We start from the raw sequence: 24,294 nt of genomic DNA, 5'->3' as shown, positions 1-24,294 counted from the left end.
TTACAAAGGGATTCACATGTGAAAATATTTCAGTTAAAAAATAAAATCGTTTTTTAGTGAATAATTTCACTTTTTGATTTAAAAAATAAATAAATTGTCAAAAAAGTAAAATCATTCTTTAGGTTAACAATTTTACTTTTTCATTTAAAAAATAAATAATTTGTCAAAAAGTGAAATCATTCAAGTAAAGAATTATTTTACATACAAATTGTTCTTGACAAGAACGACTTGTGTATATTTTAAAAATTGTTCTTTCTAAAAACAGTTTTAAGCATAGTATGCTGATAAAGACTTTAAAAATTACTCCTCCGGTCCTTATTATAAGACCCAATTTGACTTTTTATTTGGTCCTAATTATAAGACCCAATCCATTTTGTCTCTTATATTTATGCATTTTTTTCCAACATAATCCTTATAATAATGATAGTTTTAGCCAATATACTTAATTAGCAATGATATTTTAAGAATGACAACACTTATTTATTATAAATAACCAACTTAACTTACTTCCTTAATCTCCTCAAATAAGTCAATTGGGTCTTATAATTAGGACCGGAGGAGTATAATATTTTGGTTTTTTTTTTTTCACTGTGTATAGTATGCCGGTAAAAAAGCCGGCAACAAATTTATATGTGACATATACATGCAAACATCAGTTCATTTTGGAAAGATGGAGACAAATGTTGGTTACCGTTATGTTGGAGCCGATCCAATCCATCTGTGTAATTTAGCCGTGTTTATGACTGCAATCACGTAGAATTTGTCATAAACCTCACTCCAGAACTTGAAGGAGGCATGCCTCCATGATTTCTTCAAAACCAATGGGCAGCAAACTGCCCAAAATCCAGAGAAGAACCCTAATTGGCTGAAAAATTGATCATCGTCTTCAAGATCACGTCCATCATTTTCATGATTATCTCTGACTTGCTTAGGCTCTGTTTGGATAGCACCCCAAACCATGGTTTGGGAACCCAAACCATGATTTGGGGAAAATGCTACCCAAACAGCCTCTCCAAAAACCAAAACCATGGTTTTGGGTCAAAACCATGGTTTTGGAAAAAGCAAAATTTTTTTGCTTTTGGAGAAAAAAGGGAGAGTGTGAGGGCCTATATGATATGTATCTTGTTATTTTTTTTATAAACATATTTTTTATAAATATATTTAATCTTATATTTTATAAATATATATAGACATTAATTATTTATTAATTATATTATCTTATGTATTATTAATTATATTGGTAAAAAACATATTATTAACAATTTTATTTCTTCAAATTAAAATATATCATAAAATCTATTTTTTCTGTAATTATCATATTAACTTATGTCTTTTTTTTAGTAATTTGTATATATAAAAAGTGCTTCTGATAACAACTATCCAAACACTCTCACTTCTCAGAATCACTTTTTTACAAAATCTATTCTTCACAGAATCTATTTTTTCCAGAATCTATTCTCCAGAATCACTTTTCCAAACCACGGTTTGGTTTCATCCAAACACACCCTTAGTTGGACATCTAGGGAGGGGAGCTCCACAGAGATCAAGATTTCCCGCATAAGCAGACGCATCAAAGCTTTGAAGTTGAGTTCCGTGTGGGATTTCTCCAGACAGTTTATAGAATGATAAGCCCATTACACTGAGGCGATCTATATGTGCATGTTCAGATGAAATTCTTCCAATCAAATGATTTCTTGATAGATCAAGTGAGTCCAATGACCCCAACTGTCCAATGCTTCCAGGGATTACTCTGTTAGTCTTGTTTCTTGACAAGTTTGAGGAAACCAATCCAACGAGATCCATCATTTTGCTTGGAATTTCTCCTGTTAACGTGTTGTTGGAGAGATCAGTACTCTTCACTAGTCCCAAGATAGTTTGATATTTAGCTTCTTTACCTTTCCGCACCAGTGATGCACTATCTTCGAATAAATCATTGACTAAAAGCCCAACCACTACCACTACTCCTTTAAGACCACGGAGTTCATTATCTAAAACCGAATAACTTGTATCTACATCATATATAGTTTGTTTTATCCGCCAAAGCAGAGAGATTGTTGAGGCATTTGGGTACACTACCTGAGATGTTGTTCATGGAGAGATCAAGAATTTGAACTTGAGGAAGATGGCAAATATTGGAGGGCAGAAAACATATTGGACCTTAGAATAAGTACACGCAACATTCTCAGTGCATCTCCAATCCAACTTGGAAATAATCCAGAGAAATTGTTTTCGGCAACATCAAATATTTTGAGCAAAGTGCAGTTTTTCAAAAGTGGATGGTATTTCACCTGGAAATTTTTTGTTTGCAAAATAAAATGCTCGAATTTGTCTCAGGGTACCCAATGAATCAGGAATCTCTCCAAAGAATCTATTATTTGCGACACTGAAGAAGATCATTTCCAGCAATCAGGAAGGGCTCCAGACAATTGATTATTTGAGATATCTAGAAAAGTTAAATGTACTGTCTCATTTGGGCCCAAGAAATCAGTAGCATCTGAAAATCTATTATTAGATAAATCCAATGATACTAGTTTCTATAAATTGGGCGGAATTGGACCTTCAAACAAATTTGAGCTCAGATACATTTCCACGGTAAGGTGTAGTAGTACCGGGAAATTTGGAATCGTGCCAATAATCTGATCGTGCGGAATATTTAAGTTTTCCGAAGGAAGATCCCAAAACCAATTTGGGATTGTGTCAGAAATTTCAGCATTTTTTTTTTTTTTTGGTAAGAACGAGGGCTGAGCCCAAATTTAAATTAAAGAGTCAAAAGGGGAATTAAATCCCATACAATCATTGGACAGCAAAGTTCCCAGATAAGAAGGACAAGAGTCTAAGATAGAATTAGAGGAAAGTCCTTGCTTAGCTAGAGCATCAGCTAGCTGATTTTGTTCCCTGAAAACGTGAGTCACCTGCACCTCCCACATGAGATTGAGCAATTTCCAAATCTGAAAGAGAGGAAGGCTGCTACTATTGATTGTATCTTTGGTTTGCACCTTTTCCACCAAAATTTTTGAATCTGATTCTAAAATGATTCTTCTGAAGCCGAAATCCCAGGCCAATTCCAAACCTCTTAACATAGCCCATTCTTCCGCAGCGAGGATATCACAATTGCCCAAAGTGCGTGTGAAGCCCACAATCCAAGATCCATTATGATCTCTAATTATTCCACCACAACCAGCTTTAGATCTAGTTGATGAGACAGCACCATCTACATTCAATTTCAACCAACCAGGTTGGGGGGGTAGCCACCTTGTGTAAGCCCGTTGAGAAAGGGGTTGTTGTGTACAAGGTATGTCATTACTCTGCACAAAACTCTTCCAACAGTTTGTAATAACAGCAGCTGGGTTCTCTGGTTTTGCAAAATTAGCTTCAAAAATAAAGCTGTTTCTCCATCTCCATAAGTGCCAAGTAGCGACTCCCCACAGCAAATTCCAGGGAGGTGTGGAATTTAGGCCAAGTTCTTTTTTAAGATTCATGGCAAACCAATCTTTACTAGAGGCAGCAAAAAATTGTGAATGAAAGTTTGGGTTTAATAAATTCATCCATAATTTTCTAGCATAAATACAATCTCTAAGGATATGCATCATATCTTCTACTTCAACTTGACAAAAGGAGCACATTGGTGATGATTGAGACCATCTACTTCTCCACTGGTTTGTAGGAAGTCTATTTTGAAAAGAAATCCATAAGAAAACTCTGATTCTTTCAGCTCCTTTCCATTTCCAAATAGCCTTATAAACAGGGCTATGGAGATTGGTTGGAAGCTGCTGTAGCATATGGTAAGTACTTTTCACAGTAAAGTTACCATGAGAGTGAGCATTCCATAACATGACATCATTTCCTGCTTCTGTGATAGGTGGAAGAGTTGCAATTAACTGCTGTATTACTTCTCTATTGACAATGTTGGCTAGCCGGGTAAAATCCCAAGCACCATGAGAAACCCAATCAGCGACCGTACTGATTTCCTCTTCCGGTGATAGCTCTCGAAGACAAAGATCTTTAATTTTTCTTTCCTTAAAGAGCCAACAGTGGTTAAAGAAATTCACGAACTGACCATTTCGAATTTGCCATCTGGTACCTTGATCAATGATGTCTTTTTGTTGACAGATAAACTTCCAAAGCTTAGAGTCTCCTTGCTGCACATTTAAAAGAGTATCCTCGCTCCTCATCATGTATTTATGCTGCAAAATTTGAGCCCACAAGCTGTTTGATCCAGCCACCAAGTTCCAAGCTAACTTAGCTCCGAAGGCTTTATTCATGAGGGACAGCCTTTTAAAACCAAGTCCTCCATAATTCCTTGGCAAAACAATTTGCTCCCACCCTATTGGATGAAATTTTCTGTGCTCCTGAGTACTTCCCCAAATGAAATTGCGCTGTATAGCTTCTATGTCATTACAAATGCTTGCAGGAATCTTGGCAACTTGCATTGGATAGAAGGGAATAGTATTCAAAACTGATTTAGCTAAAGTGATCCTCCCTGCTGTAGAAAGACAATCAGCTTTCCAAGAAGACAATTTAGATTTGACTCTGTCCACAATGTACTGAAAATTTTCTTTATTCCTCCTATTTTCAGTAAGAGGAAATCCGAGATATCTCCCAATTTCAGAGGAGATTTTCATTCCTGTAATTTCCTTTAATCTTCCCCTCATCGAAGTAGTCACTTTGGGAGAGAAGAAAACAGAAGACTTCGCCTTGTTAACTTTCTCGCCTGACACAGCACAAAAACGGTCTAAGCATTCCATCATACAGATTGCTTGGTGTTCCGTCGCTTCTCCAAAGAGTAGCAAGTCGTCAGCGAACATCAAGTGAGAGATGTTAGGTCCATTCTTAGTAACTCTGATGGGACGCCATCTACTTTGATTGACAGCATCATTGATTAGATGTGATAACCTGTCCATACACAACACAAACAAAAATGGTGAAATGGGGTCTCCTTGGCGGAGACCTCTTTGAGGTATAAAAAAGTCTGTCTTAGCCCCATTCCACAAAACATTATAAGAAGTGCTAGAAACACAGTGCATAATAAGATTAACAAAATTATCATCCATTCCTGCATCTTGAAGAACTTGCTGTAGGAACTTCCAGCTGAGTCTATCATAGGCTTTTTCAAGATCTATTTTTAGAGCCATGAGTCCTCTTCTTCCTCTTGCTTTTCGCATCGTATGAAGGATCTCCTGCCCCACTATAATGTTGTCTTGTATATGTCGACCCGGAATAAACCCAGCTTGAAAAGGAGAAATGAGATCATCCATAATACTCTTTAATCTAAGAGTAATCACCTTAGAGATACACTTGTAATGAACAGAGCACAAAGATATAGGTCTGAAGTGCTCTACTATTTGTGGTTGATCCCTCTTAGGAATGAGAGATATCAAGGTCTTGTTAGCTTCCTCCACTGTCTGTTTCCCAGCAAAAACCTCTTGGACAAATTGACATAAAGATGGTCCCACAACTGACCAGTTAGCTTGGAAAAAAATAGGGGAGAAACCATCAACCCCTGGTACCTTATACGGACCCATAGAAAAGAGAGCATCATGAATTTCCTGACCTGTTGGAACAGCACATAAATTTCTCATTCTAGCAGAATCAATCCTGGGAAAAGTTGTCTCAGTCTTTAAATTTATCTGATTCTGCCCCTCTGACTGAAAGAGTTTCTTGAAATAATCAGTCACGAGACTCTTCAAAAGCTGTTCATCTTCAACCCAACTACCAGAATTATCCTTCAAGGTGAGAACCTTATTTCGCCTTCTTCTCATAGTTGTCTTAAGATGATAGTATCTAGTATTTCTATCACCTTTAGCAACCCAATCCGTTCTAGATTTTTGGAACCATTTTAATTCCTCTAATTTCATAACTTCATCTAATTCTTGTTGAAGATTAACCTCCAGTTGGCACAAAAAACTAGAGAAAGGATAAGACGAAGAGTTTTGAATTCCATTAAGTCTAGCCATGATATTCCTCTTCCTCTTTTCTACCATACCGAACACTTCCTTATTCCAACTCTGCACCTCCTTACTAAAATGTTCCAAATTATCACTAATATCTCCTAAGGGGGTCCAATTACCTTTTAAGAAATCAGAGAAAGAATCATGCGATAACCACATCGCTTCAAACCGAAATGGGCGATTCACCGTAACAGTAGAAGAAAGAGAACCCAAGGATAAAACAAGAGGATTATGATCAGAGAATTGGGTTCTTGGCAATACCTTGACAGAGCAGCTCGTGAAGGAGGATATGAAGCATGTATTAGCAAGTGCCCTATCCAATCTTTCATAGAGACGCAAACACCTATTAAATTTCGGCCCTTTCCATGTAAACTTTGGACCATTGGCGCCAAGATCAGACAATCCACAGCCATGAATCTGTTCCTGGAACCAACGAATTCTAGAGAAATTAATTTGGACTCCTCCAATTCGTTCAGTTGGGTGCAGGATGTCGTTGAAATCCCCATAAACAACCCAAGGCTTCGAATTCTGACTAGAGAAGAGACGCAGTTTGCCCCACAAAAGCTGTCGAAAATTCGAATGGGGAAGAGCATATATGGCGGTAAGGAGAAAAGGCGAAGATCCTTCTAGAGAACATTCAATATGCAGGAATTGACGATCTTCCTCTAAAATGGTAATTTTCGCAGAGCTACTTCTCCAAGCTGCAACGATGCCCCCAGAACGACCCTCACTAGGAATTATTTTGAGGCAATCATAACCCATACCATGGAAATGACGGAAACGAATCTGGTCAGTGCAGTGCGTTTCAGCAAGAATTACCATAGCAGGCTTTGGTCCATTCAGCAAGGTTTTAAGATTTCTAAAGAGGCCCGGTCCACTGGATCCTCTTGTGTTCCAATAAAAAATTTTATCCATAAAAGGATTGGTCAAAAAAAGAAGGAGCTCATTCATGGCCCAAAGACCATTTGGGTCTCAGGCACAATGATATCACCACTTTGCTCACTAGATTGGGACGAAATTGCATATGGGCTGTTATCCACCGGCCCAATTCTTATATCCCCTTCTTCTGCTATTTCCATTTCACCCGGGTCAATTGGAATGTTGGAGTGGGAATTTTTTGTCTTTTCCCCACTCCTTGTCTCCATTTCACCAGCCGGATCAACATCGTTTCTCTCAAATTCCATATCTTCATTTTGTCCGTCCGTATTATTCTCACCCATGGTAATCATCAACACTTCATCGTTCTGCCTCGGAAGAGCCTCATCAGCATCTCTTGTTCTTTTTTCCACTCTTTTTGCTCTGCTACTCTGACGCACGTCCGTTAGTAGTGGCCTCGCTACTCCTTCGCTCTCCTTTTTTTTGTCATATTTTGTAACAGTGGTCCCTTTTTTCTCTTTTCCTGCTCTCGTTTTTAGTGGACGTTGCTGCCTCGTACTCGTCAGCTTTGTTGCTGTCATACCATCTTCCGTACTCATCTGGTGCGTCTCACCATTATCCTTTTTCTCCTCTTGATTATCTTCCTCATTAATCAAGATATTAAATCTTGACCCAGAATTAGCGTGATTAGATGCTTCTCCTTGTTTCTCCTTCGGTTTCCTCTGTCTGCGTGTTTTCTGGACAACCTTCCATTGATCTTGCATACATGAAGTCTCTTTAGCTCCTTGATCATTCGAACTGGGATTTTGAACAGCCTGGTTATTCATTACAGCATCAGTGTTGATTCTCTTTAGAGGACAAGAGTCATGTCGATGCCCATAGTTTCCACATTTGAAATTTCAGCATTTGAAATGTCTAACCAAAGACAATGCTGCTGACTTCGAAGCCATGTCGGAAAGGCGGGACCCAATTTGCATGAAGCAAGCAAAAGTATACTGGCCTGGAAAGGTGGAACCCAATGACCACTAACATTGTGTGTGTTTGAGAGCACGATTTATGGGCCAGAAGCAGCTTATTTTGCAGAGCAGAAACCCGATTGAAAAAATAAGCCTGTTTGGAAGAGCTTGTACAAGACAGCACTTAGGGGCCAAAAATAAGGCCAACCGAAGTTGGGAGAGGTAGCTTTTTCAAGTGGCAATCGGGCTTATGACCGTTGAAAATTGTTAGAATAATATTAGAATAATAATTTTCTGTCACTCCTTCCATTATTTTCTCATTATTTAACGAAACTCATATTCATTTTGATAATTTTATAACCTAAACTTACTTTTATTCAATCATAATCCAAATAACATTTTACTCAATCTAACTTTTACAAACCAACTGTTATAAAATCTAATACAAACACAATTTACATTACCCAATTTAACTTTTACCTAATCTTACTTTTTCAAAAGCTAGATTACAAATAAGTTACTTTTTCAGACCAAGTGATTAAAAGCCAAATCTAATTGTTGCAACTTCGAGAATCTTAAAAAATGTGTTTCAGTAGCCACACCTTCCAAGTAATTACGTCCAATGAATAAATTAAATACCTCAACTTGACAGCTGTCCTATGCCAGCAGGTAAGGCTCCGCTTGATTGATTCCAATCAAGTTCTAAAGTTTCGAGAGTAGAGAACTCAGAAAGATCTGGTATCGACCTGCAACTTGATTCCCAGACAAACCCAATAGTTGCAGGGAATTGTTCGCGCACCCGAATGATTCGACAAAATCATGTACTTCACCACTCAGATGGTTGAAGCTTAGATCCAGCGCCTGTAAATGGCGCAAGTCCAAGGACTTAGGTGCCCCACCTTCAAACTGATTTGAATCAAGATATAATACTTGCAAGCGGAACAAATCTCGCAATTCATAAGGTATTTTGCCTTTGAGATTCATGAAAGAGAGATCCAGATATTTCAAATGGGTCAAAGAAGCAATGAATTTAGGGAAGTCAGTGAGATTATTGAAACTAGCCAATGATGGAACTAGTGTGCCTTGCGAGTCAAGTCTTTGGAGATCAAGTTTAACCACATGGCCACTTCGATGGTTACACCAAACACCACGCCATTTGCAGCATTCTTTCTTGTTTTCTGCTTCTCCGCATGAAGAAAGAGCGCCATGGCGATCAACAAAATCCTGTTTCAGGGCAAGCATTGATCTTCTCTCACTCTCTATGCATCTCACAGAAGCATTGCCATCTTTCTGCAGCTGGTTGAACAAAGGAACCTCTGTCGCTTGCGTCGAAAGAACAAATGAAACATGAAGAAAGAGTACAAGTTTTATAATATCCATGATAATTCTGGACACAATTCAAATTGGGAAGCAGTGAGCATAGAGCCAAAGTGTTTAATAGATGAAGATAAAACTATCATTTTCACGTCCTCCACTCATAATTGTTTAATAGATGATCTCACACCAGAGTTTTGCAAATGAAGAGTGTTGTCAATGGGAGAGTTTTATACTATATATATGATTTATATATCCAACTCTGATTCGGTAAAACAGTACCAATACAGTTTTCTAAACCGGAAAATACTGGCAGAAAAAGAAAACGAAAATTTGAAGCATGGTTTTCACAAAGTTGAAAATAAAGTTGACATGCTTCAGCGAGGCGGAAGACTCAAGCCGTATCTACCCAAAAAATCTGTGTGTTCCCAAAATTTAAGCGGGATTAGAAACAATTATGAATGTATATAATTTGAAGATTATTCAAAATATACTTTTATTGAATGAGAAGTTGTACTAATGCTCATATTTTTGAAAGTTGATTTGCGCTTAATAACGCAATACGAAAAGTGTCATTTGCGTGCTTCCTTTTCAAGTGGAAGACTTAGACATTTTGGACGTGGACTTGGAAATTCCAAAGCGTATGTTCTGCGTCTGATTGGATATAATAGAAGGGATTAGTTCTTCATAATATGATGAATCAAAGTTCGAATTCCTATTAAGAGAGATGCCTATATTTAGTACCTAACAGTGTCTCGAATAGAATTACTTCCAATCAGAAGATATCTATACTTTGATTTTTAAAAAAAAAAAAAAGTGCCTTGACCTTTTAGTCTATATTTTGTTTTACATTCTTACACGGGTAAATTCGGAGCATATGTTCTTTAGAATTATAAAGTGATTGGACACACAAATGCAGACATTTCATTACCTTGATTAGCTTAATCTAAAATCTTACATGTAATTGATTAACATGGTAAATAATTCAAAAAATTTCATATTTTCCAAGGACGAACAATTACAATATTGAAATTTGATTTGATTTTAATCAGTCTAATTTTTTTTATATTTCTGGAACAATATTTTACTGGTTTCAAATTTTAGGGAGCGGACCAAAATTAAAATAAGATTAACTTTCAGAAAATATTAGCTTTTTGTTAAATGATTAACTTTTGTCCGGCGTCTTTTTCTATTTTTAGAAGATATATGAATGATTTGAAATCCTTTACCACACCATGTCATTCTAAGTTAATTTTTCTAACAATCCAACGCATCATAATCTTTAATTTACGGGCGATATGGGAGGAGAAAGCCTTTTTTAAGCTCCTTTTTTTTTCCCACTACTACACTCAAATTCAATCAAAATTTTCAGTAATATGAGATATTTGATGATTTTAATTATTTGTAATGTTGTTGTGCTTTACCATAGGAAAATATGGATAAATTTGTGTATAATATTTTTTTACATAATTTTAAATTATATTATTTTAACTGAGACCGATTTTATTACCAGCGAACGGTGCCCCTGCTAATCCTTTTTTTTCAGTGGCTGGTCCAATTAGCATGGTAGTTCATTAATTTCTGTGGTCAGACAACTGCCTTTTGGATATAAAGCTAAGGGAATTACAATCAAGTTTTACAAAAGAAAAATAATTATTAAAATTTTTTAATAATGACCTTAACAGTTTATAGTGACAAATCCTGTAATGAAAATAACAACTTTTAAAATTTATTTTTCTATTTTTTTATTTAAATCTTCATTGTAATTCTCCCGCGAGAAAAGGATATTCGGCTTTGATGATGCACCAATCAGATTAGGAGAGGCGTCCGGATAGACTGTGGGGACGCTGTACAAGATCATAGCCCAACAAAGCCAAGAGCGCCTCATCCTCCCGCACTCTTCCCTTGGAACTGAAAAAATGCTTGTGGATAATATCATACTCTTCACAATTTGAACGCCTGACGATGATGATTATCGAACCAACCATGGCCGCCCGATTCTCGGCCCCTGCCCTATCTTGTACACCCTCTCTCTCTCGTTTTCTCTGAACCCTTTACTTTGCTCATTTATATTTCTCCAAATGCTTTCATTGCTTCCATGATTGCCGTTTAAGCTCTGAAAGCTACCATGTTGGAAGCGGCAAGATCAGGAAGTTAGCTTTCTGCAATGTTATAGTCTTCACAAGTCTAGTCTATCCTGCATTGAGCATCCTCTTAGGTGTCGAAAATGGAGTCGTGATGAATGGATTCTGACGTATTCGTCTTTCGTAGATAACCGTTCAATGTGGAGCACAGATGATGTAAACGGGCTAGTCCATGCTGCTTCCTCCCGTATTGCTCGTGCCTGCTGTCTTGACACGCCATGGTACTCAGACCTCACTCTCTGTTTGAGACTTCTTATCCTCCCGAGTATGTGCCCATATGAAATTGAAAATTTAGTCTTGAAATATTGAAACTTTAATGAATAGGGGCTGAAAAGTAGTGCTGTCCCAGCTTATTTCGACTTTCTTGATAAAATAAGGATCAAACATAATAAATGAGAACTTATTCTAAACAGTCCCAGGAGAGAAGTTTCCTTTGGGAAACCTATGATGAGACCAATGAGCTTGGGCGTCAGACTTTGTTAATTAGATTGACTTGTTGAACCAATTGGCCAGTGTCTTCAGTCGTGTAGAATGCCACTTCCCTACCCTTTCATGGTCTCTGTTAAAGCTTCTTGAAAACGTGGTGATGATTACGATTTCCTAAAACGTAAGATTTTGAACTGTCTTATCTCTACGCCGTAACGTTTCGGTTAAGAATTTGCGTACCTGTAATGCATAACAGCACATAATTTTATCGGACGAAAATTATAATAGAGACTATAAATGCACAGGGGTAGAAGTAAAAAATCCATTGGAACTCTCTTCACACGACGGGACAAACTTGTAAAGAATAGAATTCAAGCATCAGCAGAGCGTTCAAGCTCAGCTGAGGGTCCTGTAGAGCCAAATGGAAAGCCATCTTACCATCCATTTGAGGAAATTGCCGATTCGGCATTAGAGAATAATGGAGATGCCAGGCTTACAACAGCAGAAACCGGTAGAACAATCATTGAGGTATTATTTTCTTTTCCTTGTGGTACATGATGGTATACAGGATTGAACTTGGGTGGTGATGTAAACTGCTAATAAAATTGAAGCTAGAAAAGTTATCAAGGCATTAAATTGATTGGCTTTGCCAGAAGATGAAGTAATTTGGAGAGAGAGAGTAGAATCTATCTACCTGAACATAATGAGGGTTAAGATTCTATACCCTTTGACAATTTGTTTCTATAAAATTAGAATCAAGACCAAGATTGTGGAAATTTTTATTTAGACTTATCATTATCATCCGAATGATACAACTCAGAATGCAGCAGATAATGATTTGATTGGCCATTTTTAGGTCAACAGTAAGGCAACACTGATGTTCTCAAGCTTGATCAATGACGAAGCTCATGAAAATATTATTTGGCCTGATATGCCCTATTTGACTGATGAGCATGGAAGTAAGTGGGGGCAAGGTGTTTGTCATTTATGCTATGCATACTTGTAAGTTTTCTTGTGTTCGGATGGCTCAACCACCCATTAAATGCTGTGCATTTCAGATATATACTTTCAAGTGAAGAATGGTGAAGATATTTTCCAATCCCTAACTTCAGAAAATAACTTCGTGGTATGGGCAATTTTTTTTTTTTTTTTGGTAATTTCTAGAGAATGTCTAAGCTCTAATTTTTTTACCTAAATGTGCATGTAAGCATACTTAAAGCAATCTCAGTCTCATCTGTTTGTAACTTTTTTTTTTTTTGGGGGGGGGGGTGATGCTCACGTCTCTTTATCTTTCTCTCTTACTGAGTGGAAACTTTAGCTATATACATTGTTACTGTGCTTATTTAAATTATTGTTGATTGCCTGGTTGGATATCAAAGAAGGAAACTTCGTGTTTTGTGAGGTTCAATTCTTACCCAGCCATTTAAAAAGAACAACAGCAAACACAGGAAAAGATTGCTTCTTTTGAAGTCATTATAAATTCTGGTACTCTTACCAAAAAAAGGTCATAGCTACGGGATATAATGACCTCGTTATTGTATGAAAATCATCTTGTGAACCAGAAATTTATGTGGTCAACATCTTGGATGCTATAGTCTATCATTGTCAGCAAAATGCAAAAATGCAATCATTTGGGCTTCAACTTTAACAATCATTTTATATTCTCATTATATGGCTTGCTGTTTGTCCTTATACAACATTCAACACAAATGATCATGCCCAATGTTACATTATCCCATGATTATATTCAAATGCTTGGGAGATTATATAAATCATTCACTTTTCCTTTCTTTCTTCCATTCAACCTCATGACTCAATGTTTATTTTGTATCTTTAACCTTTACCACCTTATTGTTTTGTAATCATGCTTACTGTTCTGTGAGTTGCAGCAAGTTATTGTTGGTGTTGATACCATGGAAATGATCAGTGAAATGGACTTATCAGCTGCTTCAGAAATTGACTTCGGGATCGAAGAATTTGATAATCAAGACAGTAGTGATGTAGAGGACGATGATGAAGAGGATGAAGATGAAGATGGGAATGATGATTATGATTCGGTTGGATTTATTTTTCAAATGTGCTTCTGATCTATAGAATCATTTCCTAATGTAAGTATAACAATTAACAGTTGTTTGCAGGAATGGGTTGCAGTTTTTTCAGATGAGGATGGGCAAGACGAGGCTGATGAAACACTGGAAGGCTGGGCGAAATTGGGGACTATGCATTCTTATTCTGATCCAATGTATTTTGCCAAAAAGTTGGCAGAGGTAAATTTCAAAGATAGAGTTTACTATAGTAAGGAGCTTGGCAGTGCCTTTAAGATGACAGGACAGTAACTTTTGTGGTCTTTAGAAACTTTTCTGTTGTAATTATACATGGACTTAAGGTAGTCAATTAAAAATATCTGTCTATTTTTTGTCATCATTTAGATTGCTTCAGGCGATCCAATTGATTGGATGGAACAGCCACCGGCTTGCCTAGCTATCCAAGGTCTGTTAAGACCTGCCTTTATTGAAGAACAATCTGTCATACAGAAGCATTTGTCTACCAATCTGTCCAGCAATACTGACATGAATGAACCCAAAGATAACAGTGGAAAAAATCTTGGTGTGATTAATGGTCAAGTGCATAATCCACCGTCATCCAGAGATAATGCATCACAGTTGGAGAATAATGATATTCCTGCCAATGCGAGTTCATTTTTCAAACTGGAAATGGTCAAGATTCAGCTTTTTTCTGCCCATGGACATCCGGTATGTTTGTGGACTTGTATTGTTTGCATTTGAACATGAGTGGGCTTTTTCCTTCTTTTCTTTTTTTTTTTTTTCCGCCCCTTTTTTTCTTGTTTACTTCCTAATACTCCCAGTTGTTAGAGCAGAATATCACCTGAGATGATGCTTCTATTATTTGCTCTCCAGTCACCATAGAGAAGCCTAACTATAAATTCTATACTTATAGGAGAAGCTATAAAGCGACTTCAGTGGGGTTAGAGTATATTCTCACGTTCTCTAGTGTAAAACTTTTTTGCACGTCTTCAGATATGTTTTTTAATTACTATGTAATGCAGATGAATTTAATCATGTGTTATTTTAACAAGTCAACGATGTAGATCCTATTGCTTCCCTAGGGTATAAAATGAGACATTACGTATTCAGTCTGGGTTAAAATTAGTAATCGGATGACTGTTACCTATGATGTGTTTACAGTTTTGCTTGAAAAATAAAGTTGCTTATTCCAATTCTCTGTAGGCTGACCTCGAAGTAGAACACTACATGAAAGCTCAGCCTGACGCGATTGCTCACTCAGCTTCTAAGATCGTATCTCGTCTGAAAGCTGATGGAGAAAAGACCACACAAGCCTTGAAGTCTCTCTGTTGGAGATGTAAGGGCATACAAGTGGAGGTAATACCGAACTCTTTGGATAACTTCGTCCAACGTCCCTCATGCCATACGTGATTTCCATAGATGCTTTTCACTGATATTTTAAGCTATCTATTTAACTAGAAAGAAATACGCAATCTCTTGTATATTTTGAACTAGTAAAATTGGTAGTACCAGGCTACCCATAATTTTGGCAACACGTTTTCAGATGTTGCTTTCTAAATGAGAACTCCTAAGTTACAACTGGGCAATAATTTGTCGAAAGATCATAAGAATGGCTAAACCATTTGTGCAATTTATCAGCTCCCTTGTCATCCATTCTTATTTAAAGCTTTTTGCTTGTCATACGCACATATATCACGTGTTTTTGCTGTCAATGTTATCTCTTGGTTGCAATGCAGGAAGCACAACTTATCTGTGTGGACTCCCTCGGATTTGACCTACGGGTTTGCTCAGGAACTCAAGTTCAAACATTGAGATTCGTATTTAAGAAAAGGGTAAATCAGATTTTTTTCCCCCCATGCTACGCATTCTCCATTTTATATGGTTATTCCCTGCATTATCCCTCTAAACCAGCAAAGTCAAGTCGGGGGATGTCTTAAAGTCACTTAAAAGTAATCTTTTGAGCCCACTGAACAAAAGATAGTTGTCATGCCAAGGGTCTGCTTGGTATGAGGAAAATGAGAGGAGGAGAGGGGAGGGAAAATTTCAATGAGGTCTGTTTAAAAATTAAAAAGTGGGGTCAAAAGCTTTAATTAATTTTTATTACTCTTTTATATTACTTCTTTTCTTTATTAAAATTTCAAGACCCTATTTTTCCAATTTTTTAAGTAGAGCTCATTGAAATTTTCCTTCTCCTCCCTTTCCCTCTATGTCCCTCATACCAAACAGTAGCTAAGAGGTGCAACTGGGGAATTCTTGGGAGCTCACACATATTCACGTGTTCACATTCTCCTGGGTCAATTTTGCAGATACTAAATACTATCTTTGCAGGCCATATCCGAGTACAGTGCTGAGAGACAACTCAATGATTTACTCTTCCCCAGAGTCAGCAAAAATGAAGCAAACGCATCAAAACGAAAGTTAAAACCTTTTATGTTACAGGTGAACTCTTGTGGATTGTTGGACGCATTTGGCCAAGTGATTGTGTATAGCAGGTAAAAGGTAAGGGAAAAGAAGCGATGCGGATGCTATCACAATTTGTAATTTTTATTGCACTTAATGTTAATCGAAAGGTAATGCCTTTCGATCAGTGCATTTGTCTCCATTGTGGACTTGTTTGTATATTCTTTTTCATTCTTTTATATTCACATGATTCTGGCATTCTATTTTACCGAGAACATGTTCATTTTGCACAAAGCATTACAACATTATTTCTTACGAGAGTGGCTTGCTGATGATGAATAAAAAACAGAGTAGTCACTTGAAAAGGGAAAATATTTCAATGTCATTTAACTTTCTTGCTTTTAGGAAAATTAATAATTTGATCCTCATGGTTTTAACTCATTTGTGACTTAGTGTTGGAATCAGTTTCGGTGTTTATCACTTTGATGAATATTTTAAGCTCATTAGATCTGGACTGTCTATATCTAATTTGAACAGTCCAGATTTAAAATCTTTAATTATTTATTTTTAAATGAAAAAAAATATTTTTTTGAAAAAAATGATAGTTAAGAGATCATCACTATTTTAGATTCTATACATATTAAAATAATTATTTTAAATAAATAAAAATAAAAGAGAAATCAAATTTGAACTATTTAAATGAAATATAAATGATATAGATCTGATGAGATTATTGTGCTTATTAAAGGATGAGTACCGAAACTGGTTTCCAAATCTTTAGACTTTAACTTGATAATTTTGTCTCTATAGTTTTAGCTTTGTTATAACGTAGTATCTGAATATTAATATAATGCAACTCGATTCTTATAATTAACTAATTATAACTCATTCATTATCTTAAAAACACGGAAATCAATAAAAGAAGGAAATTTTCTCATTCAAAATCCACCAAACTAGAGAAACAGTATATTATAAAAGAAGGAAAAATTGGATGATTTTGGATTAATAGTTGAAAATCTTGCCTTCTTCTCTTCTAAACTTTCAAACAACGAAAGATCTTAAAGCAGTCTCTCCTCACAACAAAAGCTGACCCTTGTCATATCTTAAGTCCAGCTTCGTTACGGACCTTTGTCAACAGAATCTCAAGTAATAATTAAGATATCGTTAAAGAGAGAGTAAAATTGAAATTTAAAAAGAATACTGAAATTTAGAAGTTACGAGTATTTCATAAATTTAAATTTATAGACAAAAGACCGATCGCACGTTATATGGCCTTTAAATATAAATTAAGTCATTTCTATTTTGGGGCACCTGAAAACTGCAAGAGAGCCAGAAGTTTGAAGGTCTAGATTCCTTCGTTATTGAGCTATAATTAATAATTAAAATCATTTATTAATTAAAATTTGAATGAAACCTTTTTTTTACTCTTTTGTCCCTTGTTCTCTAAACATCCACAAAACGGAGCGAAAGAGATCGTTAAAGGGTAGTTTTCCTTTCTAAGGGAAAATTAGCGCCAGGTGCACAAGAACAAACAGACTGGAAGCAAGAAACAGAAAGGAAAATGGGGAGAAAACACATGATATGGTGGAAATTAAAGCCTCTTATTATCTATTTTTGAATGACTAATACATATAGTAAAAGGAATTACAAGCCAGTATGCTTAATCATAAATTTTTAAATATCCTCTTTCAGTTGTAATGTGAAGCGCTTTTAGACATTCTCAGAGCAGTTATTGTAACAAGTGTTCACCAAGCCGTCTATACTCTTAATATCTGCGAAAACACACAATTTGATCTCATCAGAACTTGAACAAGAAGAATATATCAAAAAAGAAAATGAATCAGACAATACAATGAAGAGTTTTAATTAAGTAATATACTTGCCTTGCTGATGGTGGAGTTTGTTCATAACACAGTCTCGAGTACACTGATAACCGGCATGATTGGCCGGCGGAAATATCTGGCACATGGCCAAGCACTTGCCAATGCAGAACAATCGACGAAATCCTTTTTTCTCTGCACATTTCAGCATACATTGGTCCTCGCAGGACAATGGAGGTGGCGCAATGGGATCATCTTCTGGAGGAGGAATCTGAGGAACAGGTGGTGGTTGTGGAAGAAGAGGAGCTGGTGGCGGGGGTGGCAGTGTCGTGGGAGATGGTGGAGAAACTTCTGGCACCGGCACTGGTTCATCTATGGAAGGAGATAGTGCGGGAGTATCAACGGCGGGTGGGGGCGGCAGTGTAGTAGGAGACGGCGGGGAAACTTCTGGCACCGGGATTGGTGATGGAGAATCGTGAGGGGAAGGAGATAGAGATGGAGAATAACAAAGAGATGAATGAGGAAGAGCAGAATCAGCATCATGAACGGCAAAAGCTAGAAGCATATGAAGAAGAAGAAGAATCTTCATGATAGTTGCAGATTCCATGGCTGTTAATAACACAGTTGGAGAGCTTTTTTGAGATGATGAGGAAGGTCTCAATGCACAGAATTTATAGGCAAGAGATGAAGCAGTTTGCATGCAGAATCATGTATTATATATGGAAACTGCATCAGTTAGGAAAATATCAGTCAATTATACTGATTATTGCTCGTCATTTTCATGATTGTCGAGAACCTTAATTCTGGTGCTATTTGTCTGCATGTTTGATATGGGAATTAATTTTTGAGGAATGAAAGATGTTGGATTTAAAGGACACTAGTTCTTTATTATTATTATTTTTTAAATAACAAAAGTACACTAGTTTTATTATGTTGGATTTAAATATATATTTGGTACAAACTTGTAATAATATATTGTGATCAAGTGAATGAATAAGAAATTAAATTCATTAAATAAATTTAAAACCAAATATGTTCAGGTAACATGTGACTTTTAGGTAATTCCAAGCGCCATTAGTGAACTTTTTTTGGGCCCGACGCTAGCGGACATTTTCATCTAATATAGAAATGACATTAATATTGATTGATATCAAATGATTTTAATTAAATGTTGACTGAAATAATCATGGCATAATTTAATTTCATCAATCTACATTCATTACGATGTTTTATCATAATGTGAAATATAAATTTGTAATTGAGAAATTTTAACAGATATAGTTGTAATAAATATTCTATAGTTAACAATATTTTATTTTCCATATAACTAATTAATATGTCTAGTTTGGTTGCCCTGCTCGAGTATTATAATATCTATTTTTTTCCATTAGCAAAATCTTGGATGTGGAGTTATTTATTTGATAATTTATTAAAATTAAAAAAATGTTAATCATCAAATAATGTTGATATCGTAAATAAAATATCTAACAAACTGGAATATTTATAATTCGTGAACAAATTTATTTCTTGAGTTTCATAACCCAAATATAATTGAAGTAGAAAAAATACAATCGTTTAAATCAATATAAAATACAAAATATAAAAAACGATGACAAGCTGAATTATATTTTAGAGGCACCCATATATAACATAAAACTGTTAAGATACTACAAGTTATAATATTGGATATGCTTTGCTTCCTAGAATTGAGTAATAGGATTGTACTATTGTACAAAAAAATTTAATTGCGTAGTCTTTTATATTTGATATATTTTTGCCTAAAGAAAGCAAAATAAGTAGATGTTAAATATATAAAATCAAGGACCTAAGCTTTCCCGTAGGTAGCCAACTAAAAATATTATATAGTATAATATGAAAATTGTGTGCGATTGTTTTATTTTTAAAAAAAGGAAGCTAGCATGAATGAAGCCCTATGAGTTCTTGAATTTGTTGATATGAGATGCCTATTCATAATATTCATTATTCAAAAGTTAATATAATTTTTGCGGTTTATATTTTATAACCAAAATCTTGACTTTTCTCTCCTAAAATTTTTAGTTTTCTTCTTAAGCATTTTAAACTTTAAATACGTTTTTCTAAATCTATATAAATATTTTCAAAATCTATTGTTAAAAAATTATTATCCTGAATATAGTGTTTTATTTTTTTATTACATTAAATTTTTTTAGAAGTTTTTATCGTCCTTTATAAAAAAAATTAAGTTAATAATGTACTGTCTATTCTCTCATTTTAATTTTTGTTACATTCTTTCTAGTTTTCTGTGCTCAGTTTAAATAGGAAATTCCATTTCTATAATAAATTAGAGGACGAGCCGTTTGTATATTTGGATTATTGGTAAGAGTGGAGCTCGGGATTGAGCAATGGACAAGAAGCTCCGAGTTGGAAGATCAGTCTGTGTGGAGGACAAAAGCCAGCTTCTTGTTAAGATAGCCATTCCTTTCAAGCGGCCGTCCTACCGTTTCAAAGCCACATCATACTGCTGACTGTCATCTCTTCATCAAACATTTAATCGCTAAACTTGATTTCTCCGCCAGCACCTTAGTGCTTCGATGTTATACTTACAACAAAGATCACCCTTTTAATCAACCCCAATTTTTTTGTCTTAAATAAAATCTAGTTTCTGTTTTCAACATTATGGGTTGTCTTTTTATACGTCTTTTACACAGAACCAGCAGCAACCATTCCCCTTGAAAAGCCACATGCAGTGCGAATGTGTAAATATAAACGTACTAATCTTTCTGGCGTGCGTATATATGCACACACAATCTTCTTCTTCTTAACTGTTAGATCGTTTAGCTATAAGGTGCTATAATGGAAGAAGTAGAGTTCCCATGTTGTGAAAGGACCTTCTGGCTTCTTCTTGTGGCCTTTCTGGGGCTCGTGTTATTGGCAGGCATTGCTTCAGGTCTGGCTCTGGGACTGTTATCGTTCTCCCAGGTTGATCTTGAGGTCCTTATTAAAGCTGGTAGCCCAAACGACAGAAAAAATGCAGGTTTCTGATGAAAACCACGTCACCACGCTCTGCATTGTTTGATTATTGTAAATCTGTTGTTGCTTTATTATCATTGGTTTATATTTGCAGCAAGGATTTCACCATTTGTAAAGAATGGCCACTTCGTCCTCTGTACTCTCCTTATTGGCAAATCACTTGCTGCAGAGGTATGATAATGTGTGCATGCATAACATCCTCCACATCGTTTTTATACTTCAAAAGTTATTAATGAATCTGAATCATAATTTGAAAGCCTAAAACCTGATAATGATATTTGTTCGTTGGACTTATGACTAAGAAGAGAATGACATTAATTTGATGTTTATAATGTAAGGCAATGCCAGTTGCTCTGGACAGAATACTTCCCTTCTGGCTTGCTATTCTAGCATCAGCTCCCCTCGTCACTGTCTTTGTGGAGGTAATTATGTTCATATATATTCTTTTTAACCTGGTTGTGAAAATCCAAAGAAATCAATCAAAAGAATTAGAATCAATCAATTCATTATGAGTTCGAATATTTAACTTGGTTACCATAATTTCTGTTGTTAGATTGTTCCCCAAGCTGTGGCAGCCCGTTATGGACTAACTTTAGGAGCAAAGATGGTTCCCTTTGTTCAGCTCCTTCTTGTCATCTTCTCTCCCATATCCTATCCTGCTAGTAAGGTAAGAATAAAATATATATTATTAGAAAATCCAAGAACATATATTTAATTATTATACGTTATATAGGTTATGGATTTTTTATACAAACTTAAGGGTTTTCAATCTTATCATGTCCAAGATCTTTTGGCTGTTCATTCTTACATATTTTAAGGGACTGAGGTGGCATTTGAATGTTTTAGACAATTGAGATCTCGGATAGAGTAAAACTGAAAACCCTTAAGCTGTATGTGGTAAACCTGAAGAAAACATTAAAGAAGACTAAAAAGGAGTACATGCCAACATGAGACTCCCAAAAGTTTTATTTTATAAAAACAAGTAGACAAACTGAAGCATAACCTCAACTATCTGAAAGGCAAGTGGCCTTTTATAAGAATTTTTTAGCAGATTCGATTCTCCGAAAAAGCATAACCTGAAGATCTTCCCGTTATGGCATGCAGCTTCTGGATTGGACTCTTGGGAAAGAGCACTCAGTTCTCCTAAGAAGATCAGAGCTTAAAACATTTGTGGACTTACATTCAAATAAGGTTTATTCACGTCCTTTCTCTGTTCTTTCTGAACTAAAATCCATGAAGTTTAAGAGCCACTGAACCTGCATGTGGCTAAATTATTAATATGCAGGCAGGGAAAGGAGGAGAACTATCTCATCATGAAACTTCAATAATCTCAGGTGCAATGGATTTGACTGAGAAGAAAGCAAAAGATGCAATGACCCTCCTCTCTGAAGTTTTTTCCCTTGACATAAACTCCAAATTGGACATGTAATATGTCATAATAGCTCAAGTTTCTACTGATATATATATGTTATTTTCCCCTTTTTCCTCCTGTCTTCCTTTATCGGTATAGTTCAACTTTATCTCCAGGCATACAATGACTCTAATAACTAGCAAAGGTCACAGTCGAATACCTATATACTCTGGAACTCCAAGAAACATCATTGGCCTCATATTGGTACGTACCTTTTAATGGAATGAAGTTGAATACGGTTTCTGCTTTAACTATTTGATATGCATAATTTGGATAGCTTAGTACCATTCATATATCCATACAAATTGCAGACTTATAACAGTTCTTAAACCTCAAATTTAGTCTTCGAGATTCAAATCCAATAATCATTAATTCCCTAGCATTTATTCATGCTTTGCAATTCTTTTTTTGCAGGTTAAGAATCTAGTTTTCTGCCGCCCAGAAGATGAGACCCCAATCAAGAATTTGATAATCAGGAAAATTCCTAGGTATGAGAAATTCTGTATGTCTCGTATTTTGATAATCCATATATCCCATCTGAGTTTCAACATCATGCCTAGCCATTAGATAATTTCTGCTGGTAGTTTTCATGCCCGCATTAATTAATCGTTATCACTATTCTTATTTCTCAAACTGTGTAATAACTAACTTCAGTATAAACTGGGCATAATCTTGTACAGGGTTTATGAAAACTGGCCGCTTTACGACATGCTGAATCAATTCCAGAAGGGTCACAGCCATATGGCCGTTGTGTTGAAGGAAAGCAAAAACGCTAAGAAAACTACAGCTCAGAATGCTAGCACCCCTACTTATTTTAACATGATTACAGATAAACTACCAAATGAAGTGCAGATCAATAAAGGTAGCATCATATGGCTTTTAAACTAGCATTTTATCAAAGCTATTATGTTTTCTTTGAGATTGTACCAATCTTTGGGCCAGGCCGGCATGGCTCAGATGGCTTTTAAATTAGCATTTTATCAAAGCTATTATGTTTTCTTTGAGATTGTACCAGTCTTTGGGCCAGGCCGGCATGGCTCAGATTGGATCATGTTGAAGGCAGCTTCATAAATGAGACTGATTTTAAGATTGTTTTTCTTGATTCTGTATGCAGAATATAACCCTTCCTTTAAATTGGAAGAGAATCGCAGTGCTTCCATTTATGAATCCACTTTGTCTTCTCGGGACACTAAATATCACAGTGCAACACTGCACAGTGTGATAGAACTAGACAATGAAATGCACCAGCAGTTGATGCAATCATGGGAACATGAAGGTAAATATGTTTCACAAGAAGAAATAGAGTCTTTTCCAACTGTCTTGGATGAGGAAGCAATTGGCATCATCACTATGGAAGATGTTATGGAGGAACTATTACAGGTTAGTTGTTCCTGTTATCAACACCCCAGTTTTTCTGCTAAAGGCTATAACTTGTTCCGATTTGATTCCTTAAATATTCGCCACATTGTACCTCTTAACGTGCCAATTGCTTACTTTTTCTATTTGTAAGGGAGACATACTGGATGAAACTGATGAATACATTCATGTCCAAAAGAAGTGAGTGGACAACCTAGCTACTATATATACAATTAACTTCCCAAGTGCATGCCTCTTTCTTTTTTTTACTAATGCAATGATAGCCATCTAATTTTCCCCATGTTTCCCTCTCATTTTCAGCATTAGGATTAACTTGAAGCCTTCACAAAGATCACGGTCATCATCAAGGAGAGGTTGAGCATAGAACCATTCTAGAAGTTCTAGCGATTTTTAATTCTATCCATATTTTTTCAGTAAATTGATATTGTCAAAAGCTTGTGTGCACGTGCATGCGTTTATTTGAACAGAAAGAATTTGTTTTTCAAATATATCAATAAAAGTTTAATATAGTATTATTTACAAGTTGTGTATCATTGAACTTAATATTTTTCTTTTGGATATCCAGTTG

The 24,294-nt window shown here is 35.8% G+C and overlaps 4 protein-coding genes across 4 annotated transcripts; 2 read left to right on the top strand and 2 right to left on the bottom strand.

The window, feature by feature from the left end:
* Window positions 1–6,895: 6,895 nt before the first annotated feature.
* On the bottom strand, window positions 6,896–7,651 carry LOC114730293 (uncharacterized). Its single transcript, XM_028917341.1, has one exon. The coding sequence runs from the start codon at window positions 7,649–7,651 to the stop codon at window positions 6,896–6,898; it is 756 nt and encodes a 251-aa protein (XP_028773174.1).
* A 3,343-nt stretch (window positions 7,652–10,994) lies between these two features.
* LOC114730309 (uncharacterized protein At3g49140) lies at window positions 10,995–16,403 on the top strand. The gene is made up of 11 exons (XM_028917352.1): window positions 10,995–11,114; window positions 11,366–11,459; window positions 11,970–12,192; window positions 12,521–12,623; window positions 12,723–12,790; window positions 13,554–13,721; window positions 13,803–13,931; window positions 14,094–14,417; window positions 14,913–15,065; window positions 15,446–15,541; window positions 16,038–16,403. The coding sequence occupies exons 1-11, from the start codon at window positions 11,060–11,062 to the stop codon at window positions 16,203–16,205; spliced, it is 1,581 nt and encodes a 526-aa protein (XP_028773185.1). The 5' UTR covers window positions 10,995–11,059; the 3' UTR covers window positions 16,206–16,403.
* A 1,416-nt stretch (window positions 16,404–17,819) lies between these two features.
* On the bottom strand, window positions 17,820–18,536 carry LOC114730292 (lysine-rich arabinogalactan protein 19-like). The gene is made up of 2 exons (XM_028917340.1): window positions 17,993–18,536; window positions 17,820–17,881 (listed from the first exon to the last, which is right to left on the bottom strand). Exons 1-2 carry the CDS (start codon window positions 18,534–18,536, stop codon window positions 17,820–17,822), a joined length of 606 nt encoding a protein of 201 aa, XP_028773173.1.
* Window positions 18,537–20,761: 2,225 nt separating this feature from the next.
* Window positions 20,762–24,084, top strand: LOC114730291 (DUF21 domain-containing protein At2g14520-like). Its single transcript, XM_028917338.1, has 12 exons — window positions 20,762–20,942; window positions 21,033–21,109; window positions 21,277–21,360; window positions 21,492–21,605; window positions 22,043–22,129; window positions 22,224–22,363; window positions 22,466–22,553; window positions 22,764–22,837; window positions 23,030–23,214; window positions 23,464–23,729; window positions 23,860–23,906; window positions 24,027–24,084. The coding sequence occupies exons 1-12, from the start codon at window positions 20,762–20,764 to the stop codon at window positions 24,082–24,084; spliced, it is 1,401 nt and encodes a 466-aa protein (XP_028773171.1).
* Window positions 24,085–24,294: the final 210 nt, after the last annotated feature.

The sequence above is a fragment of the Neltuma alba genome, unplaced genomic scaffold (genome assembly GCF_004799145.2).
Source record: "Neltuma alba isolate B1F8T4 unplaced genomic scaffold, ASM479914v2 tig00012727_pilon, whole genome shotgun sequence".
Lineage (NCBI taxonomy): Eukaryota > Viridiplantae > Streptophyta > Magnoliopsida > Fabales > Fabaceae > Neltuma > Neltuma alba.
This window is presented reverse-complemented; position numbering and strand designations above follow the sequence as displayed.